Here is a 27,625-nt window from a genome sequence, read left to right on the forward strand (position 1 = left end):
TATATATATATATATATATATATATATATATATATATATATATATATATATATATATATATATATATATTTATATATATTTACAATCCTATTTCTTAATCAAGACTTTCAGAAAAAGGAAAAAAACACTGATAACAGCAGCCAAAAAAGAGAATAACGTCAAATTTACTGTCCAGCCCCCATAGACACTGCTTTACAAACACCTTGCGAAAGCGTTTTTTGTAATTCGATGCAAAAATGATATAGTAAATACTTACATACATGAATACATACATATTAATGTACACATACGTTTAAGGCGACGCAGTGGCACAGTCGGTAGTGCTGTCGCATCACAGAAAGAAAGTCGCTTCCCCCACAGTCCAATAACATTGTACAGGTGAATTGGGTAAGCTAAATTGTCTGTAGTGTGTGTGTGTGTGTGGATGTTTCCCAGAGATGGGTTGCGGCTGATAGAGCATCCGCTGCGTAAAAAACGTGCTGGATAAGTTGGCGGTTCATTCCGCTTTGGCGACCCCGGATTATTAAAGGGACTAAGCCGACAAGAAAATGAATGAATGATTATACGTTTAAAAAACAAGTAACTCATAACTTGTGTCTAGTGCATTCAACAGCGCATCTACCTCTTTTCAGTGCATTCAGTCGCGCCACACCATCATGTTTCCCAAGGTCATCATCTCAGCCACTATCTGTGTCTCAATCTTCTGCACAGGAAGTATATCGACCCTGCTGAAATCCCAGCGAACTGACACAGAACGGATCAGAACTGCAGCCACAGTTCATCTTAAACAACACAACACAACACAACACATGCACATTCACCCGCAGCTGAGCAAATCCACGCAAATGTCAACCTTGCCATGAAAAAAAATCAAGTTGTCACTAAAATATCTCAGCATCTCCAGCAGCAAAAGACCACACACATCAAAAGCTACTGGTCAGCCCACGTTTCAGGAAACATTCAAAAAACAAATCGCTTGTAAATCAACATCCAAGCATGCTGTAGACCTGAACAGTGCAGTAGCTTAATATCCAAAGAAAAGAAAGATATGCAATAGGGATGAACGATATATCGATGGCCGTATCGTTATCGGCTGATAAGTGCTATTTTTAATGTTAGCGTTATAGGTCTGCTATTAAAATTAGGTCGATATCTTTAACATATTGAATAGAACTGCCTGCCTTGCCAGCCTGATCTCACAAGGAAACGTAAGTATTTTAAGTTTTGCCACTTTAGTGGCTAATTCGTACAAATTCGTACAAGTTCAGTCGTACGAAAAAGTATGATTTTAAAAAGGAGGCGTGGCACCCAAACCCACCCCTAACCCCAACCGCCATTGGGTGATAAGCAAATCATACAAAATTGTATGAATTAGATCGTACAAATTCATACGAATTAGCCATTAAATGAAAAAGCTACGAATTGCAGTGAGATTGCGTTGGTCGAACATGTCCAGTGCACTATAATGGAGCTTTTTTCTCACATTGTTTATTCCTTCAAAGTCCGTCCTTTCTTTGTGTGGTATTGCTGTGCGTTAACATCTCAGTAAGTAAACATATTCCTTATCATTGTAGATATGTCATTGTGTGTTTTGGTTAAAATTGCCTCAGGAAAAATATAATATGTGTAAACATAATAGCTAAATGCTAAGCAATTCATTGGGTTGTTTGGAATCTACTGTAATATGATCATTTGTTATTATCAATGCGTTGCTTTGCCATGTGTTGTTGATGTAAGATTGCATTGCGTTTGATCTGCATATTTATAATGATTATATCAAGCGCATCACGCAGCACCTGCAGTTTAAGTTCCAAACTCACCGAGGTTTATCAGAAACCTTTCACCGATCATTTTTCTGCCGATTCACAGCAAGCACAAACATAGAAACGTGGTCTGATTGACAAGCAGCACCAACATGTGTTCAAAAGAATCTAACGAATCTATGCCGCATTTTCTAAAGTAAAACACTATCCGTATTTATCTGTCAAAACATCTCTCAAAACATTTTTGTTTTAAAAACTTTATGAAGTTAATTTAGTTGTTCACTGTATAAAAATATAACATTCTAAAATCTTCATATTTATCGGCTAACATATCGGTTATCAGCCTTCAAATCTCAAGTATTATCGGTTATCTATTTCGGCTAAATAATCCATATTGGTGCATCCCTAATATCTAAAGTTGCCTTTTCAAGTTGTAAAGAAATCTTTGTGTCTGAAACTAATAAAGACAGCGGAAGTCAATGATTTACTTTAAATATCCAGCCAGACATGTTCACTGTTCCTAATATTTTCATTCATTCATTCATTTTCATGTCGTCTTAGTCCCTTTATTAATGTGGGGTCACCACAGCGGAATAAACCGCCAACATATCTAGCAAGTTTTTACGCTAAGGATGCCCTTTCAGCCGCAACTCATCTCTGGGAAACATCCATACACACATTCACACACACTACGGACAATTTAGCCTACCTAATTCACCTGTACCGCATGTATTTGGACAGTGGGGGAAATCGGAGCACCCGGAGAAAACACACGCGAACGCAGGGAGAACATGCAAACTCCACACAGAAACGTCAACTGAGCTGAGGCTTGAACCAGCAACCCAGCGACCTTCTTGCTGTGAGGCGACAGCACTACCTACTGCGCCACTGCATCACCACCTAATATTTTCAATGTTTTTTTTTTAAATAAAATACAGTGTGTTCAATTGAGAAACACCTAAAACAAACCAGTATTTTTGCTTATCTAGAAAATGCTTCATGATTTAAGGGATTTTAGACATTTAGACTTTAAAAACAAGATGAAGAAAATCACTTTTTGCAGTGTAAAAATCATGTAAATAGTTATTATTATTTTCTAGACAGCAATAAATTGCAGAAATGTGAGTACACCCCTCACAAATCTCTCACTCAAATATTTTTTTTCTATAGGATGCTTCGCAATATTATATTTGTGCACATACATTAGATTAGTCAGTACTGAAGCCAAATCTGGAGCTAATCTAACAAAATAACTCACAATAACGGTTCAAAAATTAGTAGCCCAAATTTGTTAGGGAATAAATATTAAATAACATTTTGTAACATAAAAAAAAAAATATATATATATATATATATATATATATATATATATATATATATATATATATATATATATATATATATATATATATATATATATACTGTATATATATATATATATATATATATATATATATATATATATATACAGTTTAGTTAAATTTTGTAGTTTGTACATTTTTGCAATATTTTGCATGACTTTAATTGTATTATCTTCCCATTTCTAAAGATGTTCTGTGACTAAAATATTATTTTATTAAATATTTCTGTTTAATGATCTGTTAAATTTCTGTTAAGTAAATAATCTGTTTAATTTCTGTTTAAGTTTTAATCAAATGCACCAATATACTGTATATAACCCATATTCACTGAGAAATGGATGAAAATATTCATTTTTAAAATTAGGTGTACTCTCAATTATGCTGAGCACTGTCTACTGTTGTGTTAGCATTCAGTACACGTTCACATCGCCTTATAGAGTATGCCTTCAGCCCTTATAGTGTACTGTGGAGAGCCATATTGGCACACAGTGTTTGCCAGCATCCAATGTTTACGCATGTGTGCATCTGCAAAGAGACAGGTGGCTTTCTATGGCATCCAACCACAAATCACGCCCCTCTACTGTACTGTACTCTACTGTACTGTAGCGGGGAGGTACAGTATGTCATGAACACGCACGTTTACACACAAACACAACACAGTCCTCATTCATTCACTCAATTCTTTTAACCAACCAAAATGTCTATTTATTTTCTGAGTAAAAGCATCCCACCATGCACTTTTGTGTTTAATAGACGTACAAATTGACATAATCCAAACGTAGGCGGCTTGGCTAAAACAACACACTAAAAAACGCAGGGTTAAAAACTACCCAAATTGAGTTGTTTTTCCTATATGAGCTCATTTGTCCCATTTTTGACAGTGTGCCATCATAAATTGTGAAAATAACCAATTGAAGAAGGTTTTAAGAAGAATAACCAATAAAATAACCAATAATAGAAAGATTTTATTATTTAAATGGACAAATTCTGACTGAAGAAATGAGCTGAGCAGTTTGTTATTTGCCTATAGGCTTTAGTTTGTCATTTAAAACAAGTGTTAACAGATTCCCAATTTTTGTTTTTTTGTGGTTTGTTTGTTTTTATTATGGATAATAAATTAGTATTTTTAAAATAGGTATTTTTTGGTATTTCTAAAGATTTAATCTCTTTACATTAAACATAAAACTCTAATAATAGGTACAAATAGACGTTACAGTAGGCGGCTTGGCTAAAACACTAAAAAACACAGGGTTAAAAACAACCCAAATTGGTTTGTTGTTAACTGCTGGGTAAATATAGGACAGAACACATCAGGGGTTAAATTAACCCAAGTAATTGGGTTATTATTTTTTAACCCTATAAATTGGGGTTTTCTTCCCAATAATTGGTTATTTTTACTTAAATAATGGGTTAATTTAATCCAAAAATGCCTGTGAAAGATGATCCAGCAATTGTGTTGTTTTGACTCGGCATCACTGAAGTACGGTGGGGGATGTGCAGCTTTGATTACAGGTGTACAAAAGGTAGTAAGAAATTATTTATTTCAGAAAGGTCTGACTTAGGGGTGCTAGACATGAATCTCATTTTAATCATCTGAAAATGCAAGAAATTTGTGTCTATGTTACTCTATTTTAATTGCATTTAAACAAAATAGTACACAATATGTGGTATCCCATGTCAGCCCCTGCTGTGAGCTGATTTGACCCAAAGAGCTGGGTTAAACCAACCCAAGACTCTAAAAATAACCCCCCAAAATTACCCAAATGCCTCAACCCAAGATTTGGGTAGAACATATAACCCCATATATTTTTTAGAGTGAAGCTAATCACTGAGGTGGCCTAAAGTTGGTTTTATATCCGCACGTTCGGACTTTCTCTTTTTAATAATTTCATTTCAGAAAAGTATTACTTGCAAATTCTAGATAGGGACATCATTTTTGCAGCCAATTATTCAATGACTACATCTCAAAGTTAATTAAATAGTGCTAATGTTGTTCTTAGATGCGATTTCAGACGCAATATTCAAATTAGTGTGGTAAACAATATGGCACCTCTAAATGAACGAATATGCAAATAGCAGCAACTTTACCTCAGTGACTAAATTCAGGATGTCAGTGAAGATCTAATAGAGAAAAGACCAAATCTAAAATATAATAGCCCTAAAGTAGACTAGTCATCAAATACAGGGCTTTGTATTCTTATGTCAGGCTCGTAGCCAGGGAGTTCTTGTGGTTCACCCCGCTTTTGACAAAGTCCAGAATTTGGCTCCTATATGAGCTCATTTGTCCCATTAATGACAGTGTGCCATCAAAAATTGTGAAAATAACCAGTTGAAGAAGGTTTTAAGAAGAATAACCAATAAAATAATCAATAATAGAAGGATTTTATTGTTCAAATGGACAAATTCTGACTGAGGAAATGAGCTGACCAGTTTGTTATTTGCCTACAGGCTTTAGTTTGTCATTTAAAACAAGTTTTAAAAGATTCCCAACTTTTATTATTATTATTTTTTGTGGTTTGTTTGTTTGTTTGTTTGTTTGTTTGTTTGTTTTTATTATGGATAATAAATTAGCATTTTTAAAATAGGTATTTTTTCGTATTTCTCATGATTTAATCTTATTACATTATACATAAAACTCTAATAATTTACAGTTTAAATGCACATTTGTAAATAAACATACAATTTTGCAAACAAAGACTACTATGATAAGCACTTTGACAAAAATGTTTGTTGCATCAAAAAGCCTGGTAATGATAACCACACGACAAGCTAATCCTAAAATGATTAATATCGTCACTAAAATTATTAATGTCACTCAAATGCAGTATTTATACCTCGAATAACTTCAAAAATGGTTTTAATAGGCTGGCTAGGGGTCTGTATGTCTAGATTTTCACTGGCAGACCAAATCTTGATTTAGACAAGCGTCTACGTTTAGATGACTAATTGAAGAAGATTTTAAGCAGAATAACCAATGAAATACCCAATAATAGAAGACTTTTAAATGGACATATTCTGACTGGGGAAATGAGCTGGGCTGCGTTTCCCAAAAGCATCGTAAGCCTAAGAAGTTCGTAGAAATGATCGTACGACTGATCTTAATATTACGGTCTGTTTCCCAAAAGCATCGTAACTTAAGTAGCACTTGAAAATCTTAGTGGATCTACGAGTGCTCTGGAGTAATCGTAAAGCCTTAAGTGCATCGTAAGGAGACAGAGTTATGAGGGCACCTGCTGGACAACCGGCAAATTGCACCTACAATTTACTTCTCTTCAAAGTCATTATTCATTTTATTTGTACGTATATCTCTATTCATTTATATTTTCTACACATTACACAATTCAATATACAAATAATAATGAATAAAGAAAAAAATAAAAATTACATAATAAATGTTAGAATGAAAAAAAAAATTACACTGTTGTATATGGACATTTCGAGGGTAGTAGGCTATATTTTTGTCCTATTAGCAAATGCACATCAGGTGGGGATAATTAGGCTAAACTTTTCAAAAATAAATGTAAGAGCTTATTTATTTATTTATTTATTTACTTATTTATTTATTTATTTTGATGTGAGATAAGCAATTTTTGATAAAGAAATTGATAAATAATTCTACTTAATTAAGGTTTCATATAAATATCGAAAATGATGCTGATGTCATTTCCGACAAGGACTGTTAGAATTAGTTTTATGCGAGATTGGAGCAAGACAGTGTTTTTACAGTACGACATTTCCAGTTAATTTATGTTTTTAAACTGGCTCAAAAATATTTTTTTTTATGTTATTCGAGTTGAATATACATTCACACAAGTAGAAGAAGAATTATATGGATTGCTATAACATGTGCAACAATAACGAGCCATTCTATAGCGTGACATTTCAGCACTTAACAAACGGATAGCGACTCCTAAGTTGCACTTAAAGCTGGGCTACGTGCAATTGTGTTAAGTGCATTTTTGGGAAACGCACGTGAAACAATAACGAACGTTCGCAAAATGACTCGTAGAAAACGCTCTTAAGTGCTAAGATCAATCGTTATCGGGAAACGCAGCCCTGGCCAGTTTCTTATATTTACCTATAGACTATAGTTTTTAATTTAAAACAAGTTTTAACAGATTCCCTTTTTTGTTTTTATTATGGACGATTATAAATTTGCATTTTTAAAATAGGTATTTTTCGTGTTTTTAATTATTTAATCTCTTTAAATTATATAATCAATTAACATTTTATGGTTTAAATGCACATTTGTGAATAAACATACATTTTTGAAAACAAAAAATAGCATGATGAGCACTTTGACAAAAATCTAGGAAGTATTTTTGTTGCATCAAAAAGTGTGGTGATGATAACCCCGACAAGCTAATCCTAAAATGTTTCATAATGTCACTTAAATTAATAAAGTCACTAAAATGCAGTATTTAAACCTCGAATAACTGCAAAAAAAGATTTTAATATTGTCTGCATGGATTAGATTTTCACTGACAAGCCAAATGTAGCCTTGTTTTGCCAAGCCGTCAACGTTTAGATGTCTAATTGACGTCTATTAAAGTATTTAGATGTCTACTAATACGCTGACTATGTTTAGACGTCTGTCAGACATCTATTAGACATCTTTTAAAAAACAAAAAAGGTTGCTATTTTTCATTGACATGCCGCCTCATGTCCACAGAAAGAAATGAAATGAAGACAAAGTCCCGGCTTACCTTGCAGCCAAACATGAGCGAAAGCGTGCGGTTGCTACATATAAGTTTACACTGGCACATCACCGGAGAAAAGCACTTGAGGTTTCTCAGAGGAGGAGACATCACGTCGACACCCATAGACACAAAAACACGGCGATAAAACAGCCGTGATATGAGCGTTTAATCAGTGGAGCGGCGCTGAAACTCTTCCATCCTCAGAGCTGCTGATGCTGAGCAGATGAAGAGGACGATGATGAAGAACTGGCGGGAGGAGTTAGTGACCGCACTACATAAACAATGATGGTGTGAACTACGCCAACCAGTGGACTGTGAATCTCTGGCTCTCAGTCGATGACGCTTAATTAGCATTATTAAATAATTCATTCATTCAATTACTTTCTTGTCGGCTAAGTTCCTTTATTAATCCGGGGTCGCCACCGCGGAATGAACCGCACATTATTAAATAATAATTAATAATTCCTTACATTTATGTAGCGCTTTTCCTGACACTTGAACAGCTTTACATATTTTGGCGGGAAACTGATTTGGCTGCTCGGTGAAAGTCACAGAAAAGCGCCGTCGTAAAAAAAAAAAAAATTATTAATTAATTACTAAAGTAAATTTAACACTGCTGAACTAATTATATACCCTTAAAAGCAAAATTATTAGCTCTCCTGTAAAATTTTAATACTTGTTTTAAGTGATGTTTAACAGAGCAAGGGAATATTTACTATTATTATTATTTATAATTATAATAATAATAATTATTATTATTATTATTATTGAATATTTTTTATTTCTTTTAGTTTGGTCGGAATAAATGTATTTTTTTAAATATTTAAAAATTATTTTAAGGTCAATGTTGTTAGCGGAAATACTTGATTAAATTAATCTATCAATATTAATACTAATTATTTTAAATGCACTTTAAGCAGAATACCAATATCTTGCTAAATAACTAGTATAATATTGTGTACTGTCATCATAGCAAACAATATAATAAATATATATATAATAGTTATTAGAAAGTAATTATTTAATGTTTGTTTTTTATCTCTCTATTAAATTTCACTGTTTGGAAAAAAATACAATTTCACAGGAAGATATTACAATTTTACCAATATTGTATTATTTTATTAAAATATCATGCTTAGTTAAATTTGCTAATGTTATTTAGTTATATATATATATGTATATATATATATATTTTTTTTTTACATCAATTATAATTTTGAGAAAAATCAGATCTTGACTACTATACAGTATATATATATATATATATATATATATATATATATATATATATATATATATATATATATATATATATATATATATATATATATATATATTTTTTTTTTTTCCATTTTACTTTCCATATTGACTAATTTTGTTTATTCAAACACACTGGAATAAACTGGAAAGCCTGTTACCAATAATAATATTGTACAATTTTATTCCCAATTAAAATGTCATGCTTGATTCAATTTGTTTATGTTATTTAATTATTTAAATATTTTTTAAATGTAAATATATTCGGTAAATCACTTAATTTTATCACTGCCATGATGCAGGTGGAGTTGTGATGCACCCCATGGCCATACAGAGCAATTGTTGTTTCACGATTTGAAGTTTAATGCAATCATCTCTTGTGATTTAATATGTTTTGGCAGAGAATACACTGCAAAAATGTCTCATTGTATTATACAGTCAACATTTGAATTAAATCAAACTCTTTCATCAAAGTTGCTCCTAAAACCAAATGACTAATAATAACAAATACCATTTTTTTACAATAACATACAATACAAATATTCATTGATTTATTACTTATAATTTTATATAATGTTTTTATAAGTAATGATATTTTTAATAAATTTCAGATCTTGGCTACTATATTTTATTTGACTTTTTTATTCTCATTTTACTTCCCAAATTTATTTATGTCGTTTATTAAAACACACTCAAATAAACTGCCTGTTAACAATAATAATATTAAATAATTCTATTCCTAATTAAAATATCACGCTTTATTTTGAATTTTTATATGTTATTTAGTTATTTTTAACAATTTGTTAAATGTATATACTAATCAAATCACACAACTTTATCGCTGCTATAAAGCAGGTAGAGTTGTGATGCACCACACGGCCATACAGAGAAATTGTTTCACTATTTGAAGTTTAATGAATTAATTTCTTGTGATTTAATATGTTTCTGCAGAGAATACGCTGTAAAAATAATAATAATAATAAATGTTATGAAATTATACAGTCAACATTTGAAGTAAAGCAAACCCTTTCATCAAAGCTGGTCCTAAAACCAAATTGTGTAATGACTTGTGCCAATATTTTTTACAATATCAATATTTGTTATTGATTAAAACATTAATATTTTATAATAATAATAATAATAGTTTTGATAAACTTCAGATGTTGACCACCTCTTCTATATTTTAAAGCTTTTAATTTTCTTTATTCCTCAGTTTTATTTCTTTATTTCCTTTATTATTTCCTCAGTTGATTTGTTTGTGTTGTCCACTGAAACACACTGGAATCAAATGAAAATCACAACAAAAACCAAGCAATAAAATAAAATTATAACTATATAAAAAAGCAATATGCTTACCATGACAGACTTAAATAAGACATTTTTTGTATTTAGCTTAAAAAACTCTCACACAGAAAAAAAAAAAAATAAATTAAAATTGTCATGATGATGATGATGATTTTTTTCTTCCCATTTCAGCAGACATATCTCACTAAACTGCAACAGTACGAATTAACATAAATAAGAATGCAGATTTGTAAGTCTGGTGAGGTGTTTGGAGGTTTAAACAAACTGATAATGAGCGTACAGCGCCCTCTAGTGGCGTCAGCACGCAGTGGCCGTCCGTCAGCGTGCCCGCGCACGTCATTTGCAGGCACAGTTCTTTTTCTCAGCGCGTTTTCTTTATATATTGTATCCATTTCGTTGTTTATTTTAACAAACGACTCACTTGCTGATTCCTACGCTCTTGCGCGAGCTGTGACAGTCCGTGTCTCGCTCGGAAGCGCTGGAGATCCAGATGAACAGGATTGTGAATTCATCTCAGGAGCGACTGCGGACGCCAGTGACGTCACTGTACAGCAGACACACTCTGCGGCTGCGCGGTGGCGCCAGTACATTACGCGCATCACGTAAAAATGATCACAAAACAATGTTACTGACAGAAAACAAGAATCAGCTCGAGACGCGGACATACGATGGCCCCTAAAGTATTTGGATGCTTAAAGACCCTTGGTTTACCCCAAAATTGACTCACTATATAGGCTACTCTCCGTCAAGTTGGAGTTTCTTTATTGTGTCAGGCCCGTAGCCAGCCTGCCCTGCTGAAAAATCCAGCTTAAACCAGCATAGGCTGATTGGCTGGTTTTAGCTGGTTGACCAGCCTAGTTTTAGAGGGGTTTTGGCCATTTCCAGGCTGGTTTCCAGCCATTTCCAGCATGGTCTTAGCTGGTCAGGCTGGAAAATGACCAGCCAAATCCAGCTAAAACCAGCTTGACCAGCCTGGTTTAAGCTGGATATAGCTGGTTTTGGCTGGACTCTCAGCTTGGCTAGGCTGGTCAAGCTGGTTTTAGCTGGTCATCTCCCAGCCTGACCAGGTAAGACCAGGCTGGAAATGGCTGGAAACCAGCTTGGAAGTGGCCAAAACCCCTCTAAAACCAGCCTGGTTGACCAGCTAAAACCAGCCAACCAGCCTAGGCTGGTTTAAGCTGGATTTTTCAGCAGGGTGGTGAAAGTGGTGGTACTTATTTCTCAAAATGTGGACTTTTTAGCAGTTATTCACCTAATTTTCTATTCAATTATTGTTTAAACACTCCAATAAGTGGCATTTAAAGCATTTTTAACTGGATTAGCTTGTTGTATCCTCCATTTTTGATGTACCAAAATATTTCCTAAAGATTTATAATAAACAAATATAAAGAGCTTTACGATTTTCTTCTAGCCTCTCTTGAAAACTAACAACAGCCAACTCTGTTAAAGTAGTTGGGTTAAAAATACCCTAACATATAACCCAACTAGGTTATAGCACCTTCCCAACTGGGTTATTTTAACCCAATACATTGGGTTATATAAATTTAACCCAACGCACTGGGTTATTTTGATTAAATGCATTTTTTTCCATTATGGTGTTACTATCATAGTACTACTATTAGTTTTATAATTATGATTGTGTAAATAAATGACGTACAGTATTCACAAATATTTTTTTCATTACATTTTAGCTTCAGACACTTTTGTTAAAATAAATCAAGAATCACAAACAATGAAGAAACAGAACCAAGAGCAGACAGGTATAAACTGTTCAAGCAGAAAATCGCGTGTTGATTGAGCAGAATATGGAGCTCTGTGTGCTGTAGAGACTGTCCAGCAGCTGCAGCTGGCTTCACTCAGTATCCACAATGTACACAGCATTTTACCCACATCCCAACGCTTCCTAAAGATGGTCTGGAATGGTGAAACAGTTATAAAAACACAACACAGAAGGTTATTTGATTTAAAAAAATAACAACACTATTATTTTGTTATAGCTTAAATGAACTTTATAATACAAAAACAACATCACGCATATTAATACAGCTGTTCTGTGTCAGTTAAATCAGTCGACTATTGAAATTTAAATTTTTAACCCAACTGGTTGAGTTATTAATAAATAACCTAACAACGGTTAAAAATAACCCAACAAAGCACCAAATATTTACCTGAACAAGTTGAGTTATTAATAAATAACCTAATAACGGTTAAAAAAAAAATAACCCAACAAAGCACCAAATATGTTTAACTCAACCATTGGGTTAAATAAATAACTCAAATTTTTTGGAGTGTAATTAGTATATAGACAGCAAAAGTCAGTCTAAGGCACTCGAAAACTGTGGAAAAAATATTTTTTTAAAAACTTTACTGACATGGCCATTTCTTAAAACTGCGCCTACACATTTTGATAACACTTGACTTCATCAGGGTAAGCGGATGTAGCCGCAGCTTTAAGAAACAGCCAGAGGCTTTTTATTATTTTTTCCACATTTCTTGAGTGCCTTGGACTGATTTTGATGTTTATTCTGATGAATCCCTTTCACAAAGAGCACCGACACATTATTTAAGCTAGCCCTGAAAACTTTTTGTTTGATTTTGGATTGTTTTTACGCAGCCTAATTAGTATTAAACATTAACATTACAGGCTGCTTTTGGTGCTTCAGACCTTTTCATTGGTCATTTTTTTCTCTCTCAAGAACAAGGATCAAGATTTAAAAGTTAGGCTATACTTGTAAAATGTTTTGTTTTTTTTAACAACAGTATGCCAATAGTGAAAGCTGACTTCACTTATGTCATATTGTGCATGTTCTTAAAACCTTCGATGGGGTATTTTCACAATTTATGATGACAGAGCAGTCAAAATAGGTTAAATGAGATTATAGTGGCAAAAAATCTGCACCAATGGCAAATTCTGGACCTTTGTTAGTTTAGCTGGTCCCACTTTATATTAAGTGTCCTTAACTACTATGTACTTACATCAAAAAAATAAATACAATGTACTTACTGTGTTTCTAATGTATTTGAGAACACTTGTGGTGCTCTTGAGTTGGGAAAGGGGTTGGGTTATGGACAGGTTTGGTGGCGTGGGTAGGTTTAAGGGTGGGTTAAAGTGTAAGGCAGGGGTGTCAAACTCAATTCCTGGAGGGCCGAAGCCCTGCACAGTTTAGTTCCAACCCTGCTCCAACACACTTACCTGTAGGTTTCAAACAAGCCTGAAGGACTCAATTAGTTTGATCAGGTGTGTTTAATTAGGGTTGGAACTAAACTGTGCAGAGCTGCGGCCCTTTTGGAACTGAGTTTGACACCTGTGGTGTAAGGGATGGTCAACAGTGTATTTAAAAATGTAACTACAAAAGTTAATTACAGATGTAATTACATACATGCATTTAATCAAGCATAAGTACACAGTAAATACATGTATTTACACAATAAGTAACAAACTATTAACTCCTGTGTAAGTACATATTAGTTAAGGCCACTTAATATAAAGTGGGTGGGACTGTTTACCTAGGGGCCTGTGTGTTGAGCATAAAATAAGTTGATTTGAAAAAACTAAGAAACCCTTATAACCCCTGACCTATAGAAATGAAAAAACAAATAACATGGAAGTCAATGGTTACAGGTTTTCGGCATGTTTTTAAATGTTTTCTTTTGTGTTTAATGGAAGAAAGAAACTTTAACAGGTTTCTGACGAGTGAATGATGAGAAAACGATGGCTGAATTTTCAGTTTTTTGGGTGAACAATCACTTAAAGTCACTTTCAAAATGTGAATGTCACTCCACATGTTAATAAAGTGTTAAACTGTGTGGCATTTGCAAATTAGGAGCCCACGCGTTTCTTATAATTCATGTTTTAAGAAAGCCAAAGAAAGTTTCCATCTGCTCTCAAGGCGATTGTAGTAGATGTTAAGTTACACTGCGCTCTGTGGTGCAGTGAGTAGCACTGTCGCCTTAGAGCAAGAAGGGTACTGGTTTGAGCCTCGGCTGGGTCAGTTGGCATTTCTGTGTGGAGTTTGCATGTTCTCCCCGTGTTGGCGTGGGTGCCCCCGATTTCCCCCTCAAGCCCAAACATATGCGCTATAGGGGAATAAGGTAAATTGTACGTAGTGTATGAATGTAAATGTGTGGGTGGAAGTGTATGGGTGTTTCCCAGTAATGGGTTGCAGCTGGAAGGGCATCTGCTGCGTAAAACATATGCTGGATAAGTTCGTTTCGCTGTGGTGACCCCTGATTAACAAAAGGACTAAGTCGAAAAGAAAATGAATGAATGAATGAATGAATGAATGAATGAATGAATGAATGAATGAATGAATGAAGTTACACTCAATTACACACAGGTGTCTGGAGCTAATTACTTTTTTTTGTATTCATTTATTCATTTTCTTTTCGGATTAGTCCATTTATTAATCCGGGGTCGCCACCGCAGAATGAACCGCCAACTTACCCAGCACAATTTTACGCAGCGGATGACCTTCCAGCTGCAACCCAGTACTAGGAAACACCCATACACTCTCACATTCACACACACACTACAACCAATTTAGTTCATTCAGTTCACCTGAATGATGTGTCATGCGGGGAAACCGGAGCACCCGGGGAACACCCACACCAACATGGGGAGAACATGCAAATACAGAAATGTCATGTGACCCAGCTGGGACTCGAACAATAATCTTCCTACAGACTCAGAGTAGTCAAAGTTTTCATATAGCAGAAAAGCTGTTGGTCTTGGCAGTTGTGGGCAGAGGTCCAGGTTTGTGTGGTGTTAACTGTGTGTGTGTCTTTCCAATGGATCACTCAGTTTCCATGGATATCGATATGCTTGGAAACAAAGCATGCCATAATGTGAAGGCTGCAACAAACACATCTCCTTCACCCTCATGCACAGCTTTCAGTATTTACAGGGAACATAGAAAAAGGCCATTTAGATTTGTTATTTAAACAATTAATTCACCTCAAAATGAAAATCTCATTATTTTCTCACCCTCAAGTTGTCTATTTTCTGTTTAACACTAAAGAACATACTTAAAAGAAAGCTGAAAGCCTGTAGCTGTTGATTTCCATAGTAGGTAAAACAAATACTATAGAAGTCAATGGTTACAGGTTTCCTGCATTCCTCTAAATACCTTATAAACTTATAAAGGTTTTGAACATGTGAATGGTGTGATTTGAGCATTCAGTACATCATTGATCAGCTTTTAAATTTAAATCAGGTTAAAGTTTACATAAAAAAACTATGGAAAACTATTGCACTGGAATAGAAAAACAAGTTCTGTGAAAGTGCATTTAGGTTTGTCCAAAAGTGACGAACTATCTGCTTCCTGTTTAGAGTCTGCAGTTTTGTAAAGATCTAAAAGGTGAATCTAGCAGTCTTTCATCAATCATTTAGGGTGGAGCTATTGTTCCTTAGGGGTGGAGCTATCAGTCAATTAGGGTGGAGCTATTGTTCCTTACACTGCAAAAAATGCGTTTCTTACTTAGATTTTTTGTCTTGTTTCTAGTCCAAATATCTTAAAATTCCTAAATTAAGAAGCATTTTCTAGACAAGCAAAACATATAGTCTTGTTTTCAGAAATAATATGCCAAAATTAGGTGAGTTTTTCCTTAAAACAAGCAAAATAATCTGCCAATGGGGTAAGCTAAATATGCTTACGTCAAAAGAAAAAACAAGATTAATTTGCTTACCCCATTGGCAGATTATTTTACTTGTTTTAAGGAAAAACTGACTTAATATTGGCATTTTATCTCTCAAAACAAGACAATATGTTTTGCTAGTCTAGAAAATGCTTCTTGAGAAATTTTTGATATTTAGACTAGAAACAAGACCAAAAATCTAAGCAAGAAAAGCATTTTTTGCAGTGTAGGGGTGGAGCTATCAGTCATTTAGGGGTGGAGCAATTAGTTTTTTAGGGTGTAGTTATCAGTCATTTAGGGTGGAACTTTCACTCATTTAGGGCAGAGCTAGCAGTCATTTAGGGTGGGGCTGTCAGTCATTTAGGGAGGAGTTAACAGTCCTTAAGGGCGGAACTATCAGTCATTTAGGGAGGAAGTATCAGTCATTTAGGGAGGAGCTATCAGTCATTTAGGGGTGGAGCAATTAGTTTTTTAGGGTGTAGTTATCAGTCATTTAGGGTGGAACTTTCACTCATTTAGGGCAGAGCTAGCAGTCATTTAGGGTGGGGCTGTCAGTCATTTAGGGAGGAGTTAACAGTCCTTAAGGGCGGAACTATCAGTCATTTAGGGAGGAAGTATCAGTCATTTAGGGAGGAGCTATCAGTCATTTAGGTTGGGGCTGTCAGTCATTTAGGGCAGAACTATCAATCCTTTAGGGCTGAGCTATCAGTCATTTAGGGTGGAACTATCAGTCATTTAGGCCGGACTTATCAGTCCTTTAGGGCGGAGCTATCAGTCATATAAGGTGCAACTATCAGTCCCTTAGGGCGTAACTATTAGCAATTTAGGGCGAAACAATCAGTCATTTAGGCCAGACTTATCAGTCCCTTTGGGGCGGAGCTATCAGTCATTTAGGCCAGAGTTATCAGTCCTTTAGGGTGGGGCTATCAGTCATTTAGGCCAGACTTATCAGTCCTTTTGGGGCGGAGCTATCAGTCATTTAGGCCAGAGTTATCAGTCCTTTAGGGTGGGGCTATCAGTCATTTAGGCCAGATTTATCAGTCCTTTTGGGCGGGGCTATCAGTCATTTAAGCCCGAGTTATCAGTTCTTTTGGGCGGGGCTATCAGTCATTTAAGCCCGAGTTATCAGTCCTTTAGGGCGGGGCTTTTAGTAATTTTGGCCAGAGTTATCAGTCATTTAGGCAGGAGCTACCAGCCATTTAGGGCTGGGCTATCAGTCCTTTGGGGTGTGGCTATGTCTTGTTTCTGCCCTGATTTCATCAACTCGTCAATCTTCCTACATGTTTTTTCTCATTTCAGGACGGTTTCAATTAGATGTACATCTTAACATGGGACAAATGATAACTTCCATTTCATGGTGACTTCAGAGAAGGAAAAGAAAGTCTGAATATTGTGTTCATCCATTCCATTGTAATCCACAGCATTCTGGATGTTACCTTAGCTTAATTTTAGACACCTCTCAAAAACACTTTTTACGAAAGCAAAAAAAAAAAAAAGAGAGAGAGAAAAAACTGATCCAATTTTTTTATGAGAGTGTAAATGCAATTTGCACAGCATGAGATCAGATTTATTTTTTAACTGGATTTTGCCTGATTTATTTTTTAACGTGCAAGCATTTCAGATGAAAACTTCAGATTCAGTCTGCAATGACATTTAAGTTTACGTATAGACCATTTCAATGTGGTGCTGTCAATGGCCCATGAGCATTTCCTGCTTAGCTGTAACAAGAGGCAATTCATTCATAGCTTAACGTTAAAACAGCTATCATAACATAATTCATCAATATGTAAAGCTTTTTGGCTTCTCACAAGCTACAGAAATCAAAAATATAAAATAGGAAATACATTAAGACCCTTATTATGATTCACATCCCTCAAAATAAACTATAAACTACAGTGTGCTCCAAAACAATGACAAAAGTCACATTTAGAAGATATATAAACATCCAAAGCTTGGAGATTTTTACTCCCGGCTAAATAAATCAAGGATTATTTTGACGTCACCTCATACTAACACCCATCAATTCTGATTTCAGCATGATTTTTGTTGATCTCCTACACATTTACTGCTCAAACCGCTTTGCTGAAGGACAGTAAACTCTGCAGCTGGCAGTTCATGTAATATTTTCCCCATCCAAGTGAAAGAGTGCAGAAAGGGGGACTCCTAGCCTGGAAAGCGTTGTCATGGCAACATCTGCAGGGGCGGGGATTCCCTAGCGGGTATGAGTTGGCAGCCTGTATGACTGTATACATATATATGTGTGTGTGTGTGTTTGTATGTCAGTCTTTATACGCGGATATCCCATGCATACACACCCACAAATCAATAAGAATGTATTCATTGTTCAGTCCAGGCAACAGCATCTGCAGACGCGCCATTAAATGCAATAAACAGTTCACAATAACACCACAGGAAGAATTCTGCATGAAAACAAGCTGATAAAATATTCATTAAGGGCACGTTTGTTAAAAAAAAAGCATATTAAACTGCAACAGATACTGTATAAGACACATTTCTGGAGGAACACATACAACAAGACCGACAGAGCTGCATCATTTATGTAAAGACAGATAGACTTGAAAATTTATTGCCTTAGGGAGGTTTTACACTAAAATATAAATATCGCCATCGTTTACTCACCCTTAATGAGGATTTTGTGAATAATGTTGGTAATTAAACAACTGATTTACTGAAATATGTTCTTATTTTGCTTCAAGAGTGCACACTGAGCTGATGATTGATTATAGAGCGTTTGGCATGCTGAGACCTGAGCTCATGAGATCCTCGAGTCCAGGGCTCCCTCCCGTTTGCAGGGCGAGAGGGAAGTGAGCAATTTTTTTTTAAAGTCGATAAAATTATTGGTGGGGAAATATCAATGGTCTATGGATATTAGTGGGGATGCGTCCCCTCGGTCCACCCTAAATCTACGCCCCTGATCTCATTCATTATCTTTTGGGCTTAGTCTTACCCAAATGACTAAATATGTTCATTTGGAGCTGTCTCATTGTTAACAACAGCTAAATGGTCAGTAAAATGTTTTAAAATTATTATTAACAAAAGAAAAATAAATATATACATTAGCAGCAAATACATTAGCAAACACTTCAGCTTATTAAAATTAATGTAATGTGTATTGTAATATATAATATATTAATTTATTTTAAAATTTAACATTTTAAATATTAATTTATCAAATTTGTATTAATTTTTAATATATTAATATATATAATAGCTATTATAATGAAATAGAATCAAACTAGCAAATCTCATTAGCCGTTTCTCCACTGTATAACTTACACATTCTGATTAAAGAGCAACGAATGAATCTCTCATTTATTTACTTTTTTATGACATTAAATAAGAGGTGTCACTTTAAAAACGCACACGTATAACGTTATAATGAAAGCATTCGACTGCTTTCCTAACTTTTATGCTCATTTAAGACGAAATTAGTTGTGTTTGGAAAAAACCCCACCAAGATCGACATCTTTATATGTTATTATTATTAATTATCTGTGTATGTCTGTTTAAACACGCACCCAAAAGCCAGACTTTCTCTCCGCTTCAAATCGCGTGTACAGAATCTGTTTGGGAAACAGCATCTGTTTATCACTATGGAGCGCGTCAGCTTACAGTCAAGCACAATTATATTACTGTTTTGACGATTGAATAGGATGAGTGACGGCACCAGTAATGAAAAGGAAAGGGAATCGCGCCGTTTTTATTTTTTATTTATAAGTGTTTTCATTCCTAAACAAAGCGAAAGCACAGAACAGACTAACATTCAAGAGCAGGGGCGACCCCTGGTGGTTCGGCGGTACGGGTTGCGTATAGTGAGGCTCGGCTGTTCAGAGAAAGTCTGAAAATACCTATATGGGGCGTCTGCAGACTTGGATCCAGGCAGTTTTACGACCAAGGCAGTTTTACGCCCCACAGCTTTACGCCCCTGTTTTTCCTAATGCGTTCAGTAGCGGGGGATGAAAGATACATGACCACATAATACATTTGAAGTAAACGCTCCCAGATTATTAAATGTCCTGTTAATAAATATATATAATTTTAATTAGATTACGCTAAATATGAACGCTAGATTAATGTATCATAAAGTGAGTTATAAACTCACTATAAAACATGCAGAATTGAGACACTCACCAAATAATTCCAGATTTGCAAAAGCTCTATTGCAAATTAATTTAGATTTATTTGATTAAAAAAAAATTAAAACACAAGTTGTTGGATACTGTAATGGTTAATTGTAGCCTAGCTATACGTTTTCATATAGAGATATGCATTTGTTGTATTGTTTATATATAAATTTCCTTTTTGAAAATAACAAAATGATAACCAAACAATACAGTGTAATATGGAGTAATGATTGGCTTTGATAAGAATGCAGATTTATTGTTACAATAAATATTATGAAAAAATAAGGGATAAACAATATGATTGCATGTGCAATGCAAACTTCATTGGTAATATATAAAATGTACTGTATAGCTATATGAACAAAAATGAGCAGACCATTTATAATTGTGAGTTTCTATATGCATTTATGGATAGATGATAGTTTAATTGTTTAAACTAGAACAGAATTGTATTTTATTGATTGTTATTGAAAGCAATGCAATTTTAAAATTTAAAATAAAATCAATTAAATTTTCAGATCTGTTTAGATTTATTTCAATATTTAAGAAAGTCAAATTTGGAGGAATAATGTAGTGTAGTTGAAGTGTAGATTTGGCTGACAACCCAGTCAGACCATGCAAGTGTATTGTCTAATCTATGAGAAAATATATATCTTTAAATAGTTATAAAATATATAATAATTATATATAAATTATTATAAGTTCTATTATAATAAAGTTCTGGAGGCTTAAAATAATACTGTACTGCCTCCATCTACTGGACACAACAGGAACAACAGGGGCGTAAAACTGCCTGGGCCGTAAAACTGCTTGGGCCGTAGATCTGTCTGGATCCAAGTCTGCAGCCTCCCCCTACTCGAAAATACGTGAGAAATACGGGAAAACACCTTTACGGGATGATAGCGGGATAGAACGGTAAAATACGAGAGAATCCCGGGAAAAACGCGAGGGTTGACTTATCCAGCATGTGTTTTAAACAGCGGATGCTCTTCCAGCTGCAACCCAGTACTTGGAAACACCTATACACATTCATTCACACACACACACTCATACACTACAGTCAATTTAGCTTACCCAATTCCCCTATAGCGCATGTGTTTGGACTGTGAGGGAAACCGGAGCACCCAGAGGAAACCCACGGCAACACGGGGAGAACATGCAAACTCCACACAGAAAGGTTTAAACACACAAAAGTAAGTAAATAGTCACTACATTTTAATTTTTGAGTGAATTAACACTTTAAACACCAGATATTTTTGAACATTTCTGTGAGAATGTTAGTTCAGAGATGCTTGCCCTGTCAGTCAAGTGTTAGTGTTCAGGTTAATCTACACTGACAGTCTCAGACAAACACCAGATTACACATTCTGAGACGTTCTGCAAACACCAATTCATCATGATCAATTGGGGAAAACAGGCTCTGACACACACACAGATCCATTAACAACCAACACAGTGTCTGTTGCTCGTCTGTGTCAGTCAGTGTGCTGTAAACCGGTCTTCAGCTGGCTATAGTCGAGCAGTATATAACATTTAATGCCACACACACACACACACACACACACACACACACACACACACACACACACACACACACACACAACCACATACACACAAAGAATGCTTTTCATACTTCCATTTTTTTGTCTTGTTTCTAGTCCAAATAACTAAAAATTATTAAATCAAGAAGCACAAGCAAAACATTTGGTCTTGTTTTAAGAAATAATAAGCCAAACTAAGTGAGTTTTCCCTTAAAACAAGCAAAATAATCTGCCATTGAGGCAAGCAAATAATCTTGTTTTTTATGTCTAAGATTATTGTCACGATCACCAGCGATCTAGCATTTGCACATCGCTGAATAAGTCTGCCATTGATATGAACTACAGATTCCATCATGCATCTCACACACACACCAGTTCCAGCTCTCCCTGATTGCACACACAGCTGGAAGCTCATCATAGACTGATTACATGGACTATATTTAGTGCTCTCGTTCACACACACATTGCTGAGTCTTTTTAACTGTAAGTGAGCATTTCCTAGCAGTTTGCTTGTCTTGCCATTCCTGGTTTTGCACCCTTGTTTGTATTTACTGTTTAAGTTGTTTTGCCGCCTGCCTCAACTATTCCCCTGTTATAATGACCATTCTCTGGATTACCTGCATGCTCCTGTTTGACCCTGTGTTAACCTTGCCTGTACACCCATTCTCTTTCCTCATTTACGTTCTACCCTGATTCGTTACAATTATTTTGCTTACATGCATTGGAAGATTATTTTGCTTAATTCAATCAAAACAATACTTTTTTTTTGCTTTTCCAGAAATGCTTCTTAATTTAAGACTTTTTAAATATTTGGACTAGAAACAAGACAAAAAAGCAATTGGATTACCAAGGGCCAATGATTGCTTAATAAATCAACAAATAGCATGTACAGTGGAGAGCATAAATGAAAACACCGCCAACAGATCTCTGTTTTAAATTCATATTTTCTGTAGGCTGTTATACAATGATATTTTTGTGTACACCCACTGGTCACTATTAGGTACACTTGTCCAACTGCTCGTTAACAAAAATGTCTAATCAGCGAATCACATGGCGGCAACTTGTTGCATGGTAAAGATGATCTGCTGCAGTTCAAACCGAGCATCAGAATGGGGAAGAAAGGTGATTTAAGGAATTTTGAATGTGGCATGGTTGTAGGTGCCAGACGGCTCATCTGAGTATTTCAGAAACTGCTGATCTACTGGGATTTTCACGCACAACCATCTCTAGGGTTTACAGAGAATGGTCTGAAAAAGAGAAAATATTCAGAGAGCGGCAGATCTGTGGGTGCAAATGCCTTGCCAGAGGTCAGAGGAGAATGGCCAGACTGGTTCCAGCTGACAGAAAGACAACAGTAACTCAAATAAGCACTCGTTACAACCGAGGAATGAAGAAGAGCATCTCTGAACACCCAACACGTCCAACCTTGAGGCAGATGGGCTACAGCAGCAGCAGACCACACCGGGTGCCGCTCCTGTCAGCTAAGAACAGGAAACTGAGGCTACAATTCACACAGGCTCAACAAAATTGGACAATAGAAGATTGGAAAACATTGCCTGATCTGACGAGTCTCCATTTCTGCTGCCAAATTCAGATGGTCGGGTCAGAATTTGGCATCAACAACATGAAAGCATGGATCCATCTTGCCTTGTATCAATAGTTCATGCTGCTGCTAGTGGTGTAATGGTGTGGGGGATACTGTCTTGGCACACTTTGGGCCCATTAGTACCAATTGAGCATCTTCTGATGGCTACTACCAGCAGGATATTGCACCATGTCATAAAGCATGAATCATCTCTGGTTTCTTGAACATGACAATGAGTTCACTGTACTCAAATGGCCTCCACAGTCACCAGAGCTCAATCCAATAGAGCACCTTTGGGATGTAGTTAAACTGCAGATTCGCATCATGGATGTGCAGCCGACAAATCTGCAGCAACAGTGTGATGCTATCATGTCAATATTGAGCAAAATCTCATAGGAATATTTCCAGCTCCTTGTTAAATCTATGCCACAAAGAATTAAGGCAGTTCCGAAGGCAAAAGGGGGTCCACTAGTAAGGTGTACCTAATAAAGTGGCCAGTGAGTGTATAGTGTATCATACATTTACTTACACTTGCATTGACAATAAAAATTGCAATATTGACATATTAACAGCGTCTAAGTGTACACTATTGATGTATTGACTTCTGAAACATCAATTATGTACGAGCGACTTTGCAGACTCATAAATGAACACGGATCAGCACTGAAATCATAACCATTGTGATTATACTCCATTACTTTACAATATCCTGAAATGCATTTATTAAGTTGGCTTATTTACTTAATATCTGCATAATGGTTCAAATGAATACTAGTATTCAGCTTAAAGTGACATTTAAAGGCTTAACAAGGTTAATTAGGCAAGTTAGGGTAATTAGGCAAGTCATTGTATAACAGTGGTTTGTTCTGTAAACAATCGAAATATTGCTTAAGGGGGCTAATAATATTGACCTTAAATGGTTTTATAAATATTAAAAACTGCTTTCATTCTAGCCGAAATAAAACAAATAAGACTTTCTCCAGAAGAAAAAATATTATAGTAAATACTGTGAAAAATTCCTTGCTGTTAAACATTGTTCGGGAAATATTTTTAAAAAAATTATAATAATTGTGACTTCATTTACAATATTTTGCAATGGGATATTCAGTCAAAAGAATACAACCATAAAATACACAATGAAAACTAGTCAAATTGTGTGATATAATCTAAATCTTAAGAATCCGTATGATTGTAAGGAAGAGACCTAAATTTCTTTATTCGGCTGTCACCGTTTTCATCCTTGGCACAATTATACCCTGTTATGAATTCAAATGTTGCTGTTTATGACAAAAAGCTTTAGCTCATTGTCTTTCGCCTGCTTTAATGGTCACAGACTGCAATATGCTTTGTTTTTGGGATGATGTGTGTATGAATGAGAAAGACACACATTCACAATCAGTGCATCTGGATTATATATTCACCATTGATAATTTCTCCACTGCATCTCACATAAAACTGCTGTATCCAGCAGGGAAAACAGGGATGGCAACACATTGTCATTTGGACCTACTTTTTAATTTGACAACACTATTTACAATAAATAAATGATTAATTAAACAGCACTGTTTTTATTCATACTGTGCATATTTTTAGGAAATACTTCAGAGGTAGCAATGGGATTATCAACCCAAATAATTTTTTAATTATATATATATATATATATATATATATATATATATATATATATATATATATATATATATATATATATATTTGTGTGTGTGTATATATATATATATATATATATATATATATATATATATATATATATATATATATATATATGTATATATGTATATATATATATATATATGTATATATGTATATATATATATATATATATATATATATATATGTATATATGTATATATGTATATATATATATATATATATATATATATATATATATATATATATATATATATATATATATATATATATATACATACATACACACACACACACACACACACACACACACACACAGTTTAAACCAGAAAAAAGTGAGATGTTAATGTGAATAACTTTTTCTCTTTTAGTTCGGATCATCACATTTGTTTCTGTTATGCTTAATAGCAGAATAATGAGAGAGATATTTTTTGGGAGAAATTGTCATACCTTTTCCTAAAAGTCAAGTTTACATACAATGATTATTAGTCCTCTGAAAAAGCTCAGATGATGGTGTCAAAGTTTTGGAGGTTTCTGATTGGCTAATTGACAACATTTGAGTTAATTGGAGGCACAACTGTAGAATAGTATTGAAGGAAAACCTCAAACACACTTGATTAAAGTTACAAATGTTGTACGTTATTGTGCTGAATACTTCACTCTTTACACTTTAAATGCCTTTAAAACACATAAAAATGAGGAAGTTTAACCCTGTTGTGGTTATACTTTGCAATGGCTTCACAAATCCCATGTATTCTCAATTGTTGATCAACTATAATTCATACTCATCATCGCATATCATCGATGTGACTATTGGGGACACACACATTGTGATATCGATGCTGAATGAGTGTGTGTATAGATGTTTCCCAGTGATGGGTTACAGCTGGAAGGGCATCCGCTGTGTAAAACATATGCTGGATAAGTTGGCGGTTCATTCTGCTGTGGCGACCCCAGATTAATAAAGGGACAAAGCCGAAAAGAAAATGAATGAATGAATGAATGAGTGAATATCAGGCCTGTAGCCTGCCTGGTGAAAGGGGTTGTTCTTTTTTTCTCAAGGGTTTTGCCTCATTTTCTATTTAATTATAAGATTTTAATACTGAATTTAAGTGACATTTTAAGCACTTTAGCATCTTTAGCTGGATTAGTTTGTCGGATGGTAATCATAATCACACTTTTTGATGCATCAAAAACATTTCCTAAGTATTTAGAATAAAAAAATATGACAAATATTCATTCATCCATTTATTTTCTATTCGGCTTAATCCCTCTATTAATCCAGGGTTGCCAGAGCGGAATAAACCGCCAACTTATCCAGCACAAGTTTTACGCAGCGGATGCCCTTCCAGCCTACCCGATTCACCTGTACTGCATGTCTTTGGACTGTGGGGGAAACCGGAGCAACTGGAGGAAACCCACACAAACGCAGGGAGAACATGCAAACTCCACACAGAAACACCAGCTGACCAAGCCGAGGCTCAAACCAGCGACCTTCTTGCTGTGAGGCGACAGCACTACCTACTGCGCTACTGCGTCGCCTATGACAAATATTTGTTTTTAAAATAGAAATGTATTGCATCAAATATCATTAGAAATAAAAGTTTTAAATTAAAATCTGTAGCCTAGTTTGATTTATTAAGGAAATAAAGAACTGGCCAGCACATTTAACATTCCTCAGTCAGAATTTGGCCATTCATTCATTGTCTTTTTAGTCCCTTTATTATTCTGGGGTCACCACAGCGGAATGAATCGCCAACTTATCCAGCATATGTTTTACACAGCGGATGCTCTTCCAGCTGGAACCCATCTCTCAGAAACATCCATACACACTTATTCACTACGGACAATTTAGCCTACCTAATTCACCTGTACCGCATGTCTTTGAACTGTAGGGGAAACCGGAGCACCCAGAGGAAACCCACACGAATGCAGGGAGAACATGCAAACTCCACACAGAAACGCCAACTGGCACAGCTGAGGCTCGAACCAGTGACCTTCTTGCTGTGAGGCGACAGCACTACCTACTGCGTCGCCAGAATTCGGCCATTACAATAAAAAAACTGAAACATAATAATAATAATTAAATTTTTCTAGCCTCTCTTGTACAAGTGCTTCACACTTTTTTATTGGTCATGTATTTTTTCAAGAATAAGGTTCAAGATTTATAGAATAAAAGTTACTTGTCAAATGTTTTCTGTTATATCAGATGTTTTCTTCCACAGCTGGATGTTGAACTCATGAAGAATAAATGTTTGCATGGGCCAAAGCTGATTAGCAGATGTCAAACCAGGATTCCACTTGGTCTTAAAGCCTTTTTGATGGGTTATTTTTTAGGGGTGTCAAAATTAATCGTTTCTTCGATGCACCGCGATGCAGACGCGGACAATTCGGTATCGGTTCAGTAATAATTAGGGATGTAACGGTATCAGAATTTGACGGTACGGTAATACCTCGGTATGAATGTCACGGTACGGTATTTATTGAATAATTTACCGGAAAAAACAAAACTTATGAAAATACTCCAAAAAAGTGCCAAAAGTGTCAATGACATACAAATTAGCCATCTATCTGTAAGCTTTGAAACAGGAACTTCAATTTTAATAACAAAAAATTATTAAACCATGTAAAAAAATTAAGTTTCAATTTAGTATTGTTGAAAACTC

At 35.0% G+C, this 27,625-nt stretch overlaps 1 protein-coding gene across 6 annotated transcripts in view; it reads right to left on the reverse strand.

The window, feature by feature from the left end:
* Positions 1–27,625, reverse strand: part of dlg4a (discs, large homolog 4a (Drosophila)) — a 226,302-nt gene that overhangs the window by 128,424 nt on the left and 70,253 nt on the right. For 2 of the 6 annotated variants that reach the window (XM_087254510.1, XM_087254509.1), the window contains exon 1: positions 7,831–8,075. The exons of the other annotated variants lie outside the window; for them this stretch is intronic. In XM_087254510.1, the coding sequence (XP_087110636.1) occupies positions 7,831–7,947 (117 nt within the window). In that variant the 5' untranslated portion in view covers positions 7,948–8,075. Of the gene's footprint in view, positions 1–7,830; positions 8,076–27,625 lie in introns of those variants that run through there. 6 annotated transcript variants of the gene reach the window in all.

Source organism: Danio rerio, chromosome 5 (assembly GCF_052040795.2).
Source record: "Danio rerio strain M-AB ecotype USA chromosome 5, GRCz13ab, whole genome shotgun sequence".
In the NCBI taxonomy this organism is placed as follows: domain Eukaryota; kingdom Metazoa; phylum Chordata; class Actinopteri; order Cypriniformes; family Danionidae; genus Danio; species Danio rerio.